The sequence below is a fragment of the Sinocyclocheilus anshuiensis genome, unplaced genomic scaffold, assembly GCF_001515605.1.
Source record: "Sinocyclocheilus anshuiensis isolate Anshui unplaced genomic scaffold, SAMN03320099.WGS_v1.1 scaffold629, whole genome shotgun sequence".
In the NCBI taxonomy this organism is placed as follows: Eukaryota; Metazoa; Chordata; class Actinopteri; order Cypriniformes; family Cyprinidae; genus Sinocyclocheilus; species Sinocyclocheilus anshuiensis.
This window is the reverse complement of record NW_015536485.1, coordinates 370,954-390,932: the sequence shown is the minus strand read 5'-3', so window position 1 is coordinate 390,932 and position 19,979 is coordinate 370,954. Positions and strand designations below refer to the sequence as shown.

Here is a 19,979-nt window from a genome sequence, read left to right as displayed (position 1 = left end):
GCTAAAAATTCAGCTTTGAAATCACAGGAATTAATTACATTTGGAAATATATTCAAATAGAAAGACTTCTTTAAAAAAAAAAAAAAAACTCCAAAACTGTCCAAAAACTTTCGACTGGTAGTGTAACAAAGTCACATTATTTGACCTGCACATGTTCTCGAAAACACCGAGCTGTGTTCATAGGAGTTTGATTCTGGCCTGTGTCAATTCCTGATCTCATCTTCCTCTCTTCTACCAACTGTTTTCTGTCCTCGCTATACTATCAATAATGTGGAGAAATAATTCAAAAACAACTTGGCTCAACAGCTTTACCTTTTGTAGTCAGCAGTTGATTCCTGGCGCTTGAGCTCAATCTGATAGTGAGAAAAATCAGCACTGATGGGCGCTAAATTAAAATGCCAGCACATACCGCGTGACTAAGAAGCAATCAGGCTGCGCTGTTGCCCCGCTCTGGCAGCCGGGAACGGAACGTGTGGCTGGGAGACTGGGGCTTGCTCTTGGGCTGCAGCAGTGCTCCTGGAGTGCGGCCACATGGGAAATTACTTCAGGCAACCGCTGCCTGAAGCATGAAATTGAACCCATCCGGTGCATCTGACGGGATCCCTCCGTAATATTTAAAATAATTATGTAGCAAAACTCCTGTGCAAGGTTATAACAGGCCCAGGGGCCTTTGTCTCCTGGCTCAACTTGTCACCTATCAATATAAAAGCAACACTGATAAGAGTCTTGTGAATGACAAAATGTCAGAATGATAATGCAAACTGACAAAAACCTATACAAAAATAACATTACAAATGATTTTATATAGAGTGAGCTCACTGCTTTTCAGTATAAACACTGAAGCATTTGCTGATGTTGAAATAAGATTCTTCGTCTAACTCCACTGTAATGTCTATTCAGGGCTTTACTCATCTGACACATATGTTGTGTTTTAATAACCACGCTTTGTACTTACAAAGTCGAGCGAGTTGAATTAATTAGTGTGAAATGTATTACAATTATTAAACTACTCTGAACAAGCTAAAAGCGAATGACCTTTGTTATGTCATGAAGAGGTCTGTGATTAAGCCAATTCGGGCAACAAAAATGAATAAAATCCCATTTCATGCTGTAACATTTACATGAAGACGAGGAGACCAAAACTGAAAACAGTCAGTATCTTCTCCATAACCATGTTTAAGATTTTAAAAAGCAAATTTGAGGAAATAAATTATGCCGACGCAAGAGATACATTATGTGCATTTAGGTATCTTGTACATTTGTAGTTTCTCTTACTTGCACTTAATGCATTTCTGTCTCAATTTTTTGATTACAAAAGCATCTAATGCAATGTCTTCCTCGTTTTCCTTAGTTTAAATCCAGCAGTATTTGGAGAAAAAAAAAAAAAAAAAAAACACCAACCAATTTCGAAGGAATAATGAATCCAATCAGATTCATGATCTTGTTAACATGAGATCAATCTTGTTGGAGATGGACATTTCAGAAAGCAACATTAAGGACGGAAGTTAATTAAAAAAATATCCAAAGCAGAATGTGAGAATGTTGGAGGAGAGGTTATATAAAATACACAGAAACAGAAGATTATATTTTTGAGTGTAACTAAAGAGAAACATTGCCACACATTGATTGAGGAGATTGTTTTCAGAAGAAAAGGTCTTGCAAGCATGTTGAACGTTTTCTATACTTGTGTGTTTCTTGGAAAAAGGTTTAAAGATATATTTTTATTTGCTCACCTGGAAGCCAATTACAGTCCAATGTCAAAGCCTAAGGCGGCCTGTCTTTTTTTCTCCTGATTTAATCGACACTGAATGTGCAGCACTCAGTTGCTGAGTTGTGTAGAAGTGTAACTTGTTTGAATGTCCAACCGTTTTAAAGCATAGCAAGAAATCAACTACATTTTTATATTTTCTCACTGAAATATGAATTATGAATTAACATGTCGTTATATGGTTGCAAAGGGTGGTTAAAAGGGCATTGTTAGGTGGTTGCTTAAAACAAAAAAACAAAACAAAACACAAAAAACAAAACAAAACAAAACAAAACAAAACACAAAAAAACAAAACAGATATTTCACACTACCCTTCAAAAATCTGGGGTAATTTGGGGTTCTTTCGAAAACATTTAAATAAATCTTACCAACCCCAAATTTTTGAACAGTAGCATAATTATGAATTTTCATTGGATCAGTTCAGCTGGATCACCTTTTCTGTCATCTAACAATCACAAGTATATGTAATTTATAATATAATCTCAAATGAATATAATTTTTTTCTCCACAATTATAATGTTGTGATTACTATACAGTAAACTGACTTGTAGCATTTACAAAGATCCAAAAAAAAAAAAAAGTAAAACATTTAAACTCGTTGCATTAGCAAGCACCACTAATTAAGCTCCTCACAGTCTATCATAATTCACCATAATATTTCTTGTCCAGGTCTGTATGAAGACATAAAGGTTTAACAATAAACGGCAAACAGTTTGACCAGAGACCAGTACTGTATATGCAAATCCATCCTGCAACAGCTGGAGGGGCCAAGAAATGACCCTTCATCCAACCCTAATTTTCACACACAGCACTGTAAATGTGCCTTTCAAATACACACAAGCACACACTTCATCAAGCTGATTAATTGCCACCCAATCACAGCAAGGTACCCACCTCATTTTTCATAATCATGCCAGCATATGATCCCAGATTTGGTTTTGTACAAGCACCTGAGTCATGTCCGCACGCTCCTGTTTATTACTTTTTAATGCAACCATAATGACTGCCCCGCTGTTCCCATTGATCAAGATATCCCATACTGAGAAACCACAGAGCCCGGTCCGTTTTTCAATATTACTCACTTAATATTACCAGGTTGAGCACAACATGATAGTCTGCTGTAATGGCATGCCAGTACTTATATTCTGCATTACCAGAGGGAGGCTAATGTTTGGGGACTATTTGAGGCACAAAGAGGTGTTTGTGTGAAAAAGCCATGAAGAACTATGATCCATGTGACTCCGTGTGACTTTGTTCAAAGGCCTCTACATAGTTTCTCCTTCTATCAGAGCAAAGCTGAAAGCAATTTTGAAAAGCAATCGAACACAGGTAAAGGGATATTGGGAGAATGTGTCTGGATACCGTTACTAGCTTTGACCTTGGACTAGTGGGAATACATATATGTATGTGTGTGTGTGTACTGTATGTCTCCAAGCTATATGAGCACCTTTACCTCAACGCATTTGATCAGAATTTAGACATGTATGTGGGCTGATTTGGATAGACATTAACAAGCAAATCAAGCTAAAGTTTCTGCAATTCGGTGGCAGAATCCACATCGTACTTGAGACAAATGGCCGTAACACACAGAATTTCACACCTGTCCATCATATGCTGACGGTCTCTGTGGGTGGGAGCTTTGAAACTAGCACAACCTGCATCCGTTTACGGCACAGTTGTCATTACCATTCCATTTCATTTTTAAAGATATGCAAAATAAGAACATGCTGAAGGAGAGAGGCAGCATGAAGGATGCAACTTAATAATGAAGATTGGAAAATGCAAAAAAATAATTGTAGTATTCTACTTTTGCAATTTAAATTATAATTAATATCAGACATTTATCCCCAAAATATAAATAAAAAATAAATGTCTGATATTAAAATTCAACAATTATATAAACAAAAATATCACATAAATGAAAAAAAAAATCATACAAATACAAATGAAGAGTTCATTTGCAAAAACAGACATTTTTAAAACTGTTAAAAAATCATGTTTATTTTTAATCCTGCATTCCAATTAATATCAATCAAACTGCAGTTTGGTTGTTTTGAATAACTAATAATAACTAACTAAAAATACAGCTAACTAAACAATAAAAACATGATTTATGAAAATTAATAAAAACAGAATTATGTGTTTTTGCAAATAAACTCTTCAAATATTAAAATCTAAAATCAATTATTTTAAATGATATAAGTGAATTTAGGCATCACATTATAATGTAGACTGAAATATTGATATATATTTTTCATTCAACAGTGGTGATAAATTTACAGCAATTTTAAGATAACTTTAAGTGAACGTAAGATGATGGCAAAGGTTATACAAATGTAAAAATTGGGGGGAATTAGCATGAACATTGAAATATCCAATTGCCATCAATACCAAAAAATCTTTTAAAAATCTATGTCAGCCAATAACCAACTTGTTATTTACTGTATTGAGCATACTTAACCATCATTGAAATAGAAACTGTTATTTACTATTTTTAATTCCATTTTGTGTGAAAAAAGTCACATTTTGGCAAAGAAAGAAAGAAAGAAAGAAAGACATTGAATATTGAACATATAGGCAATGTAAAGTCAATCAGATTCTATGCATACATTGCATAATGTTCCAAATAAGCACACAATATAGCATGGTAGTATATATCTCCAAACATAACCTAGGCCTCCTTCATTCCTTCCTGGTCAGGATGCTGTAGCCAGAGGAAAAACACAGCCAAATCGTAGTTGATCATGTTTTCGATCTGATTTTACGATCAATGAACTGGAAGCTCCACTTTCTTTCGGATGTCAAGTAGTAAAGGAAAGTGAGACAGAAACGGCTCCTGACTCTGAAATGAAGTTACAACCGAATCAGAGCACAAGGGATATGTGTAAAAATGTGATTTGCACGTGATCTGAGAGGACCATATCAATTACTAGTACACAAGAGAGTGAGGTATGCCAGGGGGCGTGAGCATTACTGCTGCCAATTAGCAGCTGGAGCCTAATTCAGCCAACGGCAAAATCACATCACATGGCCAGTAAGAAAGGCTCAGTCCACAGCTTAAAATAACAATTACTGAGACTGCCAAACAGCCACAGGCAATCCTTCGAAGAAAAACAAACTAAAAAGAACTGGATGCATGCAAATAAAAGTCAAAACTCCACTAACATTATCTCAGTTTATGTGCATGACAAATAGGTTTACTACAGCACAGAAGACAGTCTAAATATATGGATATGCAGTATTTACACAGCCTTTGAAAGTAGAAACCTATAGGGTGAATTCAAAATGGTGTTATTACAATAATCCAATTTGAAATAAATGAGCAATAATGGATGCAGAAACATTATCTGCCAAAAACACATTTTAACTGCAATAAATATGAATTTTCCTGCTTTTTTATAAAGATAACACACTCATTTTAAACAAAGTGTCAAAATATCAGATCTGTTCACTGGGCCTTGCAGTACAAATGAGCCCTGATAGACCCTCTGCTGTCTATTATGTTGTTGAAATTAATCAAACAACAATATTAACAAGAATCGAAAGAAACTTGCAGCTCTTAATTTATTTATTTGTTTTTAATTGTTAATTAATTGACTGTTTACTTGAATAAATACTTGGAAAACCTTGATGCAATGCTTGATAAATTAAGAAATACTTCAAGGCTACATAACACTGCTGTAACTTAATTAGTTCATATTTATATTTACACGACCATTCAAATGTTTCAGGCAATATTTTTTGGAAGTTTTTGAAAGAAGTCTCATATGCTCACCAAGGCTGTTTATTTGATCAAATAGGCAGTTAAAAACAGTAATATTGTGAAATATTATTACAATTTAAAAGTTTTTTTATTTTAATATATTTTAAAATGTAATTTAATTCATTATAATTTTCAGAAGCCATTAGTACACATTATTATTCAGAAATAATTCTAATATGCTGATTTGGTGCCTTATATTTTCAATGTTGAAAACAGCAGAGCTTTTTTATATAAAATATATAATTTTTCAAGATTTGTTGATGAATAGAAAGTCATTTATTGAAATGTTTTGGAAGGTTAGAAATCTCCTTACTGCCAATTTTGATAAATTTAATGCACCCTTGCTAAACAAAACTGGGAAGGAAAAAAACCTGACCCCGAACTTATGGTAGTGTAACTTTGACAATTAAATTGAATAAAATAAAATAAAAATAACAATATAAAATGCATTTTTTCCTATGGCACTGAAATCATATTCAAGATATGGTGATGCTCCCCTCAAATGAAATCTGACTAAAGTTTTACATGCTTTTATTTGGACAAAAATGATCAGAATCAGTCAACAGAATAAAACACGCACACACACTCATCCACTCGGGTTACTCACTGCAGGTGGAGTCTGCTTCATCCGAACCATCTGGACACTCAGGTTCTCCATCACACCTCCATCGGGCCGGGACACACTGCCCATTCTTACATGCAAAGTCTGTTGTGGCACATGTCTTTTTTGCTGTTGAAGAAGAGAGAGAAAGCTAAGTATAAAAGCATATACTGTTAATGCTGTTTACACAAGAGGTCTATTTGAGGTCAAAGGTCAGTTTGGATGTACTTGCTTTTTCACGTGTCTAGCTCAAGTAGAAGATGGAATGACTTTTTTCCAACAACAGTGAAACAAACCGCACTGCTAACTCTAGTCTGCAGGAGATGCCATGACAAATTTAGTTCACTTGAGAAACAATAGTAGACTTGCAATTGATAACAACTGTTCTAGTGCAGAAATAAAGAAAAACTTGAGCAGAAAAAGCCTCACGCTTCAGATTTAAACAACAAACGGCAAGCAATATGAGGCTGAGTGCACCATGCATCTCTGTCGTTTCTTCTTGTTGCGTTCATAGTTTAATTGGGAAGAGAGTTTGAATGAATTGAACACATAGCTCCAGCAGGAGCAATTACAAAGGCCCAGGTACGCATCACTGTGAATTTATGAACGCTTACTATTGTTTGGGTATGTGTGTGGATAAAGACTGCTTTGTAAGAGCCTGAAGGGAGAACTGTTGATGATGTTGTCAGTTCTCTGGGAGGGAGACCAATAAGAGCTTTATCAGTCAGAGAGGACACAGTGATTTAACACTGTTCACACGTTTGACTTTTATCATGTGCATCAGTTGAACACATGCAGTGCCTGGTCTGGGCGGGTGTGCTATTCTCGAATGCCAAATATTAGTTCTGCTTTCTTTTCCTCCAATCGAAATGCTTATTGTAAATCAATCATCTGAAACAACATACTTTATTTTATTTTAAAGGTAACATGAAACATTCCAAACCTATGTTATTTCCATAATCTTATGTAATTCTAGGGAAGAATAGGACAACATCCAGAACAGACAACCAAAAAAAAAAAAAAAATGATGGCTTGATGACCGAAGGAATTTGTGACATCAGATGTAAGAAAGCGATAAGTTGTTTTAGAGGCTAAACAAGCTATTACATCCTGATAAAAATGTGGAAAATGTCTATGAGATCTGATATTTTGACTTTGTGTTGAATCAGAATGTTATCTTGATAAAGTAGCAGGAAAATTCACACCAAGTCAATTATGCAAAATAGGGCCAAGAAAGTGCATTAACAATTTAACTATGCACATTGACAACAATAAAGTACAATGACTTTTCAAATGTTAAAAAGTACACTCTCCCATCAAAATCTAGTATAAAACTGTTCATTTCTTTAATTGAATTAACATAAATATTAGATGAAAATTTAAACTTAAAACACACACACACACACACACACACTGATATAAAATATAGGGACCCTTTAAAAAAAGTAAAACAGATAAGAGGTGAAAATCATGAAACCTAACCAAAAGACAGCGGAAAATTGTCAAACCATCAGTGAGTTGCAACAGACCAGACCGAAGGAGATACTTCTCTGGAACGGTGAGCAAATCCCAGGCCCTTGCCTCCCATCAGAACAAGAGGATTTCATCTAAGACTTCCCTATCTCCCCAGCCAAGCTACCTTACACTGAAACAAGCCCAGAGATTTAGCAACTCGCACATCATAGGGGCCATGTTCCCCTGCCCCTTATCTTCCTCTGGAACCAGAGGCAGTATGTTATGGGTTGAGCACCTCCAAAGACTACAGACAGAGGTGGTTAGTGAGCTCTGAGCAGCGCTTAATTACCAAAGATCCTTCACTAGCCTTATCTCAAGGACAAAGCTTGACCTTGTCACACCCTTCATTCCTTTCAAGCTGAACATAATATTCATTTTCTTCAAGGTGAAGTGTGTAATGTTAAAGTATGCCGTTCGTAGGTTGATTCCACAAAATATAAAAAAACACACATTATATAGTGCTTGTATATTGCCATAATTTGAACTGAAAAAAATCTAATTATTTGTGATTAATTGCAACTAAATTTAAAATTTGTAAATAAATATATTTTTGTCATAAATATATCTTCATACTGAATCTCCTGTAGATTTATGAAGAAACAACATAAAGACAGTGTATTTTAAATTGTTTAATGCCAAGTACAGTATCACAGATACCAGTAATATAACTGATGTCTCTTACTGTTGGATTTTTATCCATGTCTGGGATAAAATGAGTAATCGTACTCATTCAATTCTATATACAATTTTGTGCCATCATTTTTAACATATAATACACTTAAAATTTTATAGAACATTAAATGTATTATAACTTTTAATTTAAATTAACTAAAAACAATCTTTATATAAATCGATTATAATATCACATTTACAAGCCTTTAATATAGGGTGTTGTATATAGTATATATTGTAATATAGAGAAGTTTCTGTCTCTTTCAGTATCAGGTCTCTCTGTTTGAATGACAGCTGTCAGTTAATTTTCCCCCAATAAGTTTATTTTGCACATCAATTTTCACAATTAATAAAAAAATTAATACTTAATTTTTTTTTTTTTTTACATATGAGGATTAATCACATCAGTATCGCAAGTATTTACACATTATTTTCAACAGCCTTAACACATATATTAATTATTATTATTATATATTTTACTTTATTATATTAACTATTTCTTATATTTTTCTTCTTAATTTTTCTTATAAAAATAATACATAATTTAGTGAAAAAAATCATTTTTGCAGTTCCATCTGATGCCTCTAGATGCACAGAAATACCAAGGCAATGGCTTTCAGTGAATATATTTGCTCACTGTAATATGCTTAAAATTATCCACAGAAGCAAAAATTGCGTTGCGTTGGTTTGAGAAAACGTGCAAGCTCAAGTGTTGGTTTTACTAATTCTCCTGTAGGACTGCCAATGCAGGCAGGCAGCTTCAAGCAGCCACTCATGGGATGTGCTGATTAAAAGATGGTATGTATTACAAGCAGCAAATACTTCATTATGCAGATACTCACACAAGGCACACATACATAATCATAGACTGCATGTACACTTCCATGATTTGTGAGCCATACAAAAATCATAAATCACGCACAAGGCTGTGCAAACAATAAGCGCACACACTCTGACATACAACAATCATCATAAGTCATTTATAAACATCAGGCCTGTCGCTGTGCAAATGTTATTTTTTTTCTATTTCCCTGGGACTTCCAGGAATTGAGTGTGTATTAGTGTGTAGAAACAAAGCAAGAGGTGTGTGTGTGTGTGTGTGTGTGTGAGAGAGAGTTTTCTGCACAAGTAGGCAAAGCCATGACATTCCCAAGGTCCCATGCTCGAGAGACCACACTGATTACTGACGGACTGCTGATCTGTGATGGTTAGCGGTAGGTGACCTCTTTGTGTCTGCTGCCAGCGTTCCACAGATTGGGCAGTCTGCACAGGACACAACTGCAGCTCAAGGTCAGCATCCTTCAATTTTCACAAACCATTTCCTCTAAGACTTCACAGAGAACTAAGACCGCAGTCTAAACATGCTCGACACCTTCAGCTTCCTGAAAACTGCCGAATTACCAATGCAATTTTAAAAAGCAATGGAGCAGATGGGAAATTGTCATTCAATCTACTTCAGCATGGTCTAAAGAGCTACTTAAACACTACGAGCTACGCACTTTATTTGCTTACTTTGTGGTAACAAACTAATGCCTGAAGGTGATTAAGACTTGAACAGCTTTTTGAAGCGGTAGTCATTAATAAGATTCTAGGCACTCTTTGCTGGTCTAATACTTGTTAAGTTTGATGTAAAATTCAATAGTGTAAGCAGCTGGAAGAAATAAATCAGTGATACCAGATCAGAGGTCTAAAGCGTGTTGTTTGGGGAGGTGCTGTGATTGACTGGCTGTGGTTTATGTGGTTCTCAGTACTCGTTTGAGATAAGAGAGCCCACCTATTATAGGATAAGGCAATCGCAGAGCCATCTTGAGCAGGGCTATAAACATGGACAGGTCATAATCGTAAATGGAGTCTGTGAAGAGAGGTGCCTCAGTGAGTCACCTTTTTCTGGTGGGATCCCTTTCTTTCTGTACTTGTCTGTTTCAGTCTCTCTGTCATTATAGATGGAATCGTATAACATTTTAAGCACAATGCTGGCATGAAGGCTGAGCGATATTAAATATTTGGAATATATTGATGATTTTGTTCGCATCATATAAAAATGATGAATATCTTAATAATTAAAGCTCTGGTTATTAAGAAATTAAGAAGAAAACAGTAGACACAAAACTAAGGTATAAATATAAACAAAAAATATTCCTCCTATTATTCCTCCTGAAATGGAAAACGTGATTAATACAAATTTTTTAACTGTGTATTAAATTGTTTTTATTGTATTTTTGCATTTTATTAGTGAACATTTTAACTTACTAAGCATCAATCGCTATCATTTGAAAGTCAAACTGATTAAGAGAATAGCATTTTCATACTTAATATTTAGTTATTTTTTAATGAAAGAAAAAAATAATTAACTAATCAGCTCTTTAGAAATCAAAGAATAACATGAAACAAATATATAGCTTGTTATAGGGCTGGACAATAATATTTATTTATTTGCGCCATTTTTTTCCTAAAATATTATATAGTTTTATAGGAGTAGGTTTCATAGAGTTGGCAAATTAATTTTTCATAAGTTTGTAGGTACAGACATCTGTTGTGGCTGTTCTTGGCTGTTTTTATGAGGCTTTTTTAATAGTGTTCATATCGATATCGGAATTATATCGTATCGACCGAAATTAAGAAATATATCGTGATATAAATTTTGGCCATATCGTCCAGCCCTAGCTTGTTATAAAAGGTTTGTGTATAGGGCTGAAAGACAAAAATACACAGAACCATGTACAATTCATACGCTACTAAATTTCCGCCCACTACAGTATAGTTCTGTAAGATTTGCTGCCTGTATGTGTTTCTGAGACTCCACTTGTTTAGTAACCTATACTTATGTAGCACACACAAACTGTGAAAGGTGAAAAGCATTGTGCAGGTCTCTGTGCATGCTAAGAACTACATGTGAGCATGTGTAAGAAAGAAAGAGAGGAGGATAAAGCAAGTCAAGGGAATCTATCGATACAGTATGTGACAGAGAAATATGGGAAAGGTGAGAGAAAACACCACCCCATAAGCAACTGCATGTAAAAACTCCTGGTTACATGTACTGTATGTATGTGAAGGTGTCTGTGCATTGACTGGTCAGTTCACCAGCTGCCAATGAACTACAAAGGTGCAGATGTGAGGAGACCTTTAAGAACATCTGACACCCTGAAGAGAAAAAAGGTCTATCGTTCTCCACACACACACACACACACAGAATAAAACATCAAATGCGAACCAACACATCCAGAAAACACCAAGGAAAGTGATGGCCATAGAATTCATTCATAGTTATATATATTGGAAACAGATCTAGCAATACAATATGATTAGGTATCATTATGTTAATTGCCCTGAACTGCCCTGAATTTTATGTAGATCACAATAATATTTTTGTACTAAAATATTTTTGCAAATATTTTTAATTGTTTCCATATACCGGCAAAAACATATCTTTACATATTCATATCACCATACATCTGTTTATTTTACAATATAGTTAGCCTATGTGCCATGTAAAGGAGCAAGTTACAACCTACTGCTAAACATTCTGCACCATTAAACTTAAGCTGAAATGCAACTCGTATAAACTAATTATTCACTGGCCGCTCTGCCCAGGAGTAACAGTTGAAATTAAAAAGCAGATTAACAGAATGGCATCAATAAGCTCATGTTTTACTTAAATTAAGTACTGTACTTTAAATAGAAATGTCTTTTTATCATTAGTTACGCAAGGAAAAAAAAAGTAAAAACCAATCTTAACAGGATAAACTGAAATTCACTGCATTTTAACAACTGCTCCCAGATTCAAAAGCTGCTATTTTATGTCATGTTTTGAGACAACACTACTTACGACCTACTAATTTCGTATTGCCTTAAAAACAAACGGTGCAGCCGAATTAAGTGCAGAATTAGTTACAAACTAGATTTAAGTTTGAACTTACGAAAGGCTGGTGCAACCCTACCCAGACTTCGCCTCAAGTAAAAGTCTAGCAAGACTAGCGACCTAATGTCACAGTACATTTCATCTTCTTGCATACTATGAGTAGTGGTCAATCTCTTTTCCCCATAGATATTACATTAAAAAAATCTACAATTCTTGATTCTTGCCGTAAGAATATCAACACAGTATCATGAAGTAAAATACTGCAATACTTTGAAATATTGTAGTTTCGCCCCCTACTTTCAATGTTTGCACCTAGAAACTCAGGTATCAACTCTGGGAGTGCAAAGATGAAAAAAAAATGGAATAAAATTAGAAATAATAAGCAAACAGCCTGCAAAGGTAACAACAAGATTAAGGCTGAAACCCAGGTGGATTTCAAAGGGCACAATTGAACTCCTTTGAGGAAGTGAGCAGATAAAGCCCTGTGAGCACAGCTTTACACTGACGCTTCACAGCTCAATACCACACACTAATCTGCCTCTGCTGCTTCTGTATGCAGATTGTGTGAAAGCGCCTTCATCAGACACCTCTCTCGCCTTTTTATTTAACACTTCAAGGAATTTGAGTATCTCTGTGAAAGAGGTAAGATGGAGGGAGGCAGTTTTGACGGCACACACGCTCTCAAACACTCCCGAGTCAATAAACTCCCACACGTGAAAAGCTTAAATCGAGCATTTTGTCTGGTTGGAGTTTGTTCTGGAATCGCAAAATGCCTTCTTAAAGAGGAAAAAAGATAAATGCAGTGTGAAACTAGGTCCGTTTGAAAGACCAAGTGGCACAGGGGCGTCTCACTGAATGGAGCATTAGGAAGTTGGAGGTAAGATGTAGTGCTACTGCTGCTGTCAGCAACTTGGCTGGAAATAAAAGTTTTCCTGAAGTGCTGATCCAGGACTAACTTCCTACAACTAAATGCAGCTAATCCATGCAGAATATGCAAACCTGGGCTTAGGTCCTTACAGCAGCAGTTCAGAATGTCAGCCACAAGCCCAGCGGCATTATATATAAGTGGAGAACATTTTTAGGGTTTTTGAAAGAAGGCATTTAATGCTCACCAAGGTTGCATTTATTTGATTAAAAATAAAGTTCAACATTTTTACTTGCTAACTTGTTAATTTGTCAAACATTATTACAATTTAAAAAACTGTTTTGTATTATGCCGTTTTAAAATATAATTTATTCCTGTGATGCAAAGCTGAATTTTCAGCATCCATTACTCCAGTCTTCAGTGTCACATGATCCTTTAGAAATCATTCAAACATGCTGATTTAGTGATCAAAAAACATTTCTTATTATTATCATAGTTGAAAATGGTTGTGCTGCTTAATATTTGTAAAAAAAAAAAAAAATGTTTTCTTCTTTGATGAATAGAAAGATTTTATTTAAAAAAAATATTGGCAACAGACTTTTGAGGCCAGTGAATGCAATCAAATTTTTAGGTCTTATTTTCAAATATTTCTTCTTTGAAAGTATTAAAATGACCGTTAAAGAACCAGAATCGGAAACCAAATCATTAAATTCCTTAAGATTCCTATTCCTGCAGCAGATTCTCAAGGGATGGAGTGTGACTGATATGACCTGAGAGAACAGAGATAGACCTATTGATGGGAAATGGGTGAAGGAGAAAACATTTCCTATCAGCCTGTTTTAAGTTTGTCTATTCCTCTCTGGCTGTCCTTTCCTTCTCTCTTGCTCTATTTATCTCCATTGATTTCTGCACTGTTGATGTTTCACCTCAAACAAACAGGAGCATATCAAGCATAATCACACAGTAACCATTAGTACATAAATATTTACACTGGAATTGGTCCCTTCACTTCATGATTTTCCTTTACTCTCTACCTCTCATTTCCCTCGGTCATCATACATTCACATTTTTTTAGAATCGAATCACAGGAATTAAGGTGTGATTGGTTACGTTGTTGCCAGCAAAACCATCTTCAGTGTCATTCTTGGTTTTGGAGAATAGTGCCCGAAGGCACATGGTTGATGCAAACGCACACAGTTGTTGTTGTTTTCGCCATTGAAGCAAGCTGAATATAATCAAACAGATCATGTCAGAGTATGTCAAAGCAAAAGCACATTACAGTCGAGAGCTCTCAGTAATTACATGACAAATAAAGATGCTTTTTTTGTGAGAATGCATGTGAGTGTGAGCGGCATGAGAGTGAAATGATGGAGCAACACTAAGTCAACTTTCAGTAATATAAAGTGAAAACTCTTGCACGGTTTCAGTTGGACCAGAGGTATAATGTGTGGTCACATTAGCATAATTTTGGGGAAAATTTGCGAGCAAAAAAAATGTCAAGATGTATGAAGCATAGCTCACACAGAAGTCACTTTCAAACCAAGCAGCTTTCTGTCAGTCAAAACGACTAATTTGTGAAATTCCATTTCACATGCATTCCTACCGAACTGACTCAATTGCAATTGCAAAATTTGCTGAACAATGGTAAACAATAGGGGTGCAACGGTTCAACTTACTCACGGTTCGGTGGATACTCACCAAGACGGGCATTTTGACATAATTTTTTGTGTGAATTTGTCCATTCAAACACAATACTTCACCGAGAGCTTAATATTTGTTCTGAGACGCGGGTTCACGCGCTTCGGATGAGCGCACACACAGATCTTCTCACTGCGCGCGCGAGCTCGCGTCTTCTGGCTTTTTAATATTTAAACTGGAAAAGGCTTAAATGAGTTTAGTTTAAACACAGACAGCAACGTGTGCTGTTCAGGTCTCACCTGCGCTATCAACACGTGATGACGGCATAAATTCCAGCATACAGCACTCGCATTGAACAGAGTGACTGGTTTGTCCACGTATTGTTTTTTTTCTCTCATCGCTCTTGTTGTAATGTATTGGAAAGCCAGAATTTGTATCCATCAACAGAAACATGCATTAGCCGAACTCTAACAAACCATATTACAGATGCATAGATGCATTGTCAGATTTAAGTTGAACCGCGGTCCTAGTGCATGCTGAACCGTGTGTGGAGAACCATACGGTTCGATTTTTTACAGAGAACCGTTGCACCCCTAGTAAACAACCACATCTTTTATTTATTTTAGGGGTTTTCTTCAACTTTGGGGACCTTTAAGTCCCACAGGATGATTATCATTAAAACATGAGGTATCAATCAGCTTTTAAATGAGCTTTATGATCACAAAAGGGACAGCTATTTTATGCAAAAATGTTCCAAATGTAATTCCCATCACTCTCATTTCCACCACAGAATGCTATAGTGAGAACGCTAGTGAGAGTGTGAGAAGATTTTCTAAAAATCCACAGGACCAAACGTTCCCATAGTCAAAGAAACACCCTTAAGCATAGCTTAATAGCAGGAGACATCGTAATCAATAACTGACCCACAGATTTCTGTATAATTCGAACACCCTTAATTTATACAAGTCGACATATCCACCTCCTCTTGTGTGCTCTTTGTGCGCTTTTTGCCCCCAAAAAAATCTCCCTGCAGCTGATTTCATTGGTCGCTCAATTCAATTACTCAGACACCTGTCAGTGAAAGTTCAGACATCATGGATTCAGTTAAGAGTTCTGTAATATCATGGATGGATCCGATCTTGACAAACAGTAACCCTAACTATCTTGATGTGCTACCAAAGCTATTCTAAGGTTAAGGTTAGGGTTAGGGGTTAGTATTTGACTCAGTGCTGTGTAGACAATCAGCACTTTGACTAACATGACCAATGAAAACTTTAGAATCAGCTGCAGGGTGGAGTTTTCCCCTGATATTTAGAGTGTAGACCAACATATTTGTATAAATACTGCCTAATCACTAGGAACCAGCAGATAGAAAAAGTGCCTTTTTAGTCTTTTAATGCCTAATTCGTTTTAAAGGATGGTCACTTTTATTGACGTAACGTGGTCATGTTTTAGCATTGAAAGCCTGGTGATGCAGTACAAGTCTGTTTAACATATGTGATCAAACTGCCACACAGGTGTTTAAGCACGTAATAGAGCAGGTGTGTGAGAACGTTATTTGTGTAGATGAAAAACAATTAGAGGCCATACACTGTATGCCAAACACCGCTGTTAGAGACTACATGCACGCACAGAGCCGAGGGACATCCCAGAGCAGTGTCCTCATTCCCTTCTCCTCTTATTTGTAATGTCTTTCCACATTCACACACACATATAAACACATTTGCTACCCACCCGCAGAGTCTCGGTCTCCTTGATAGGTCAATGTTCTAATCACATCCATCAAGCTCTCCAGCTCCTTCTACCTCTCGTTCTTTTTCTCCATTCAAATGACTAGCCCTCCAGCAGTCTGTCAGTCAAAACAAGTTACCCTTCTATTTTTCCTCACCCTGTCTTTCAGTACTGCTGTCTGTCTTTCTCACTTCGCCAATCTTGCCCTCACAGTCTATCTACCTTTGTGTCTTCAATGTCGCAGTTGTTTCTGTTAAAGAGAATTTATAGATCAATAATAATTTCAGCTTCGACTTAAACAGTTCTCATCAACTTCTAAGACCATTTTTTACGAACTATGATATCAATATTAATTTTATAGCTCTATACACTTACTGTACGTCAATAATAGCTTCTTTTTTGACAAGTCTTCAGTGTCACATGATCCTTCAGAAATCATTCTGATTTATGCTGATTTGGTGCTCAAGAAACATTTCAGAATATGTTGAAAACAGCTGGATTCTTTGATGAACAAAATTTTAAAGAACAATTAGTTTGAATAAGAAATATTTTGTAACAATGTAAAAGTCACTTTTGACTAATTTAATGCATACTAAGTAAAAATTTGAATTCCTTTAATAAAAAAAAACATACTGTCCCTCAAATTTTGAGAAGTAGTGTTTCACATTTAGGAGTACGCTAGCATACAGACAGTTTCAAAGCTAATACACAGACTAAAAGCAACGAAACTCCAATTCTGAATTCATGGAGCTTTCAACAAATAGAGCTCTGGAGGTGAGAAGTGTTTTACGATTACGGTCATTTCTGTTTACTACTGTTATTATGTGGACAAAAGTAAACAAAGCACGCTGCACAACTCTCGTCAACAAACCTCTTCTCAACTAACACAGTTTACAATAGCAAGGACTGTTACGTATCAAATAGCAGGAACAAAACCCCTTTTATACATTTGCTTAATGAAAAGAGTGCAAACACTAAATTAGTGTGTTTCTGCAACTGCAAAAATATGAAAAAATCTGTGAAAAAAAATGAATAACAACGTGCCAGAGATGATTCAAAACTTGTTGTGATTGATGCACTCGACGGGGGTTTACAAGGCAGCAATAATACAATACTTGAGACGACATGCTGATAAACTACATCCGATCTCAGTGTGAAACCCGTGCGCGTTTGTTCTCGTGTGTGTGATAGAGTTCTGTGCTGCTTCATCTGGTTCAGTGCCCAGTCATATCCTATCATCACAGTGTGTGGTCAACCAATGAACACACTGCCTTTTGCTTTATTAATACAAATGTATGTACATCAGTCTGGTTGCCTTTGGAGGACCGAGGGGGGAGCCTTGACAAAGCAGCAAGCCCTGAGACAAAAGATGTGGGCAAATCTGCCCTGCTGACATGGAAGAATTCATTTCAATTACAAATGTCCTCCACCGCTCGGCAAAGATGAAACGCAACAGCCCTCCACCAAATGGAGTGTTGGAAAGGAAGGAGGGTGCAGTACATCGAGCGAACAAGACACAAAAACAGCAACCTGCTGCTTTGATTTGCTTGAGGTTGTGCTAATGATGCGGTGACATTATTTCCTTCATGGCAGAGGATTTTCTGATGGTTCATTCACCGAACATGATGCGATGAAAATCCAACCTTTGTTCCTCCAAGACACACTTCTACTTCTTTTTCTCTTTATCATTATACTTAGGGATGAAGGATATATTTTATTTTTGATTAAAATGCCTAGTGATTTTGACTAATACAATTTACATTAAAATATCCGAAAAAAATAAAAATCTCCTATAATAAATAATCAGAAAAGAATTGGTATGAAAAATACAGACTTTTTTCTATATCTTTTTTTCTCTCTTTAAACCAAACATTCCTTTATTATTATTATTATTTTGGGTTTGCACTTCATTTGGATGTGCTTTTTCTTTCTCTGGACCACTAGTATGTAAATCAAACAACATTAAGACATGCGGTCTAATATGGTCAGTGTCTGGGGGTTCTGGTGTCAAAATTTCTTACAATTTAATTTTCTTCACACTACTTGCATGCAGCCTCTTTCTCCCTCCTTCTTTGTTGCTTATTCCTTTGTCTGAATGTGTTTGTCTGAGCCCTGCTTTTCTGCAGCGACGGCAATATTGTGGTAGCTCCACCATCACTCATTGCCGGCCAGTGTGTGTGTGTGTGTGTTTGTTTTGGGGGGGAGCTGCTCCCTCCTGTGAATGTGTGATTGTGGATGATTTTCATTCATGATATTCACCAGACAAAACCACACACACACACACACACACACACACACACACACACACACATACATACATATATATATATTTATTTATTTATTCATAGCACACACTAACCATTAATTGATTAATAATTTCATGGATTAAGCTTATTGACTGTTTGGGCTATTGATCAGTGTCAGAACAAATGGCTCCACACAATACAATACAGGAAAACACTGTTTACTGGCATCAGTTTTAGCATGAGCTGTAGCTTGCACATCCGTGACACTGCCATGCATCCATGTGTACCATAAATATGATGATGTGCCCTCAAAAGCATGAAGCGGACTCAGGTGTGTAATCAGGTGTGGCAACAATGGAATATATGAACAAAAGCATATGCTAAAAAAATACCATGATAGTTGGTTAAAATAAAACATGTCAACAAGCCCTATGATCATCTACCTGACAGGGTCTGATGTATCATGTCTGTGTTCACCAGAAGAACATGTACATGTGCTGACCTGAGGTATCACTGTGATTGTATGTAAGTGTATGTATTTTTGTATGTTATGTACCTTACTCACACTGCAAGCTATAATGTGTTGATCTTGTACATGACTTATGGCTTTCTAACAACATTCTAGAGCCCGACCGATATATCGTTTTGCCGATATTATCGGCCGATATGAGCCTGTCGCCGATATATCGGTATCGGCGAATATGCCGCCGATATGAAATTGTTTTTTACAGAACATGTAATGCAGATAAAATGCTTGAAATTGTGTAATTACTTAGTTTGTCCTGCAGAGCGCGCTCCATTGTTTGCTACTGGCGACCTGGATGAAACGCTTTAAAGCTTAAGTCAATGGAAAACCACTGAAACTTTGAACGGCCAAATCTCCGTAACGGCGTGGCGAATCCGCACCAAATTCGGCGGATCCCTCGTATCGGCCTTTTTTTTTACTCCCTAATATCGGTATCGGTATCGGCCCCAAAAAAACCCATATCGGTCGGACTCTAAACATTACATCTGAAGATTCACAAACTCTTAACATAACATAACTGTTGCAAATTCTCATTTTGATTCTGGCAACATCTCCACTGGTCACTGATAAAAGTAGCATTTAAAAAGTAGTAATAATAATAATTATAATATGGTTATTGACATTTTGTTTTGCTTTAAATTTAATACGGCATATTTAGCAAGAACAACGTTCGATACATTATAAGAAAAATGTTGGTGTTCAAACATACAAAATATACTTTAATAATAATACTACATATTGTTTTACTTGTTATGTTGTCAGTTTTAAAGTTTAATACAGCAACAATGTTCATAA

At 36.0% G+C, this 19,979-nt stretch overlaps 1 protein-coding gene across 5 annotated transcripts in view; it reads right to left on the bottom strand.

Moving 5' to 3' along the window:
* LOC107684070 (low-density lipoprotein receptor-related protein 8-like) overlaps nt 1-19,979 on the bottom strand; it is a 201,177-nt gene that overhangs the window by 100,935 nt on the left and 80,263 nt on the right. For all 5 annotated transcript variants that reach the window (XM_016480246.1, XM_016480264.1, XM_016480229.1 and 2 more), the window contains exon 3: nt 6,139-6,261. In XM_016480246.1, coding sequence (XP_016335732.1) covers nt 6,139-6,261 — 123 coding nt within the window. The remainder of the gene's footprint in view (nt 1-6,138; nt 6,262-19,979) is intronic.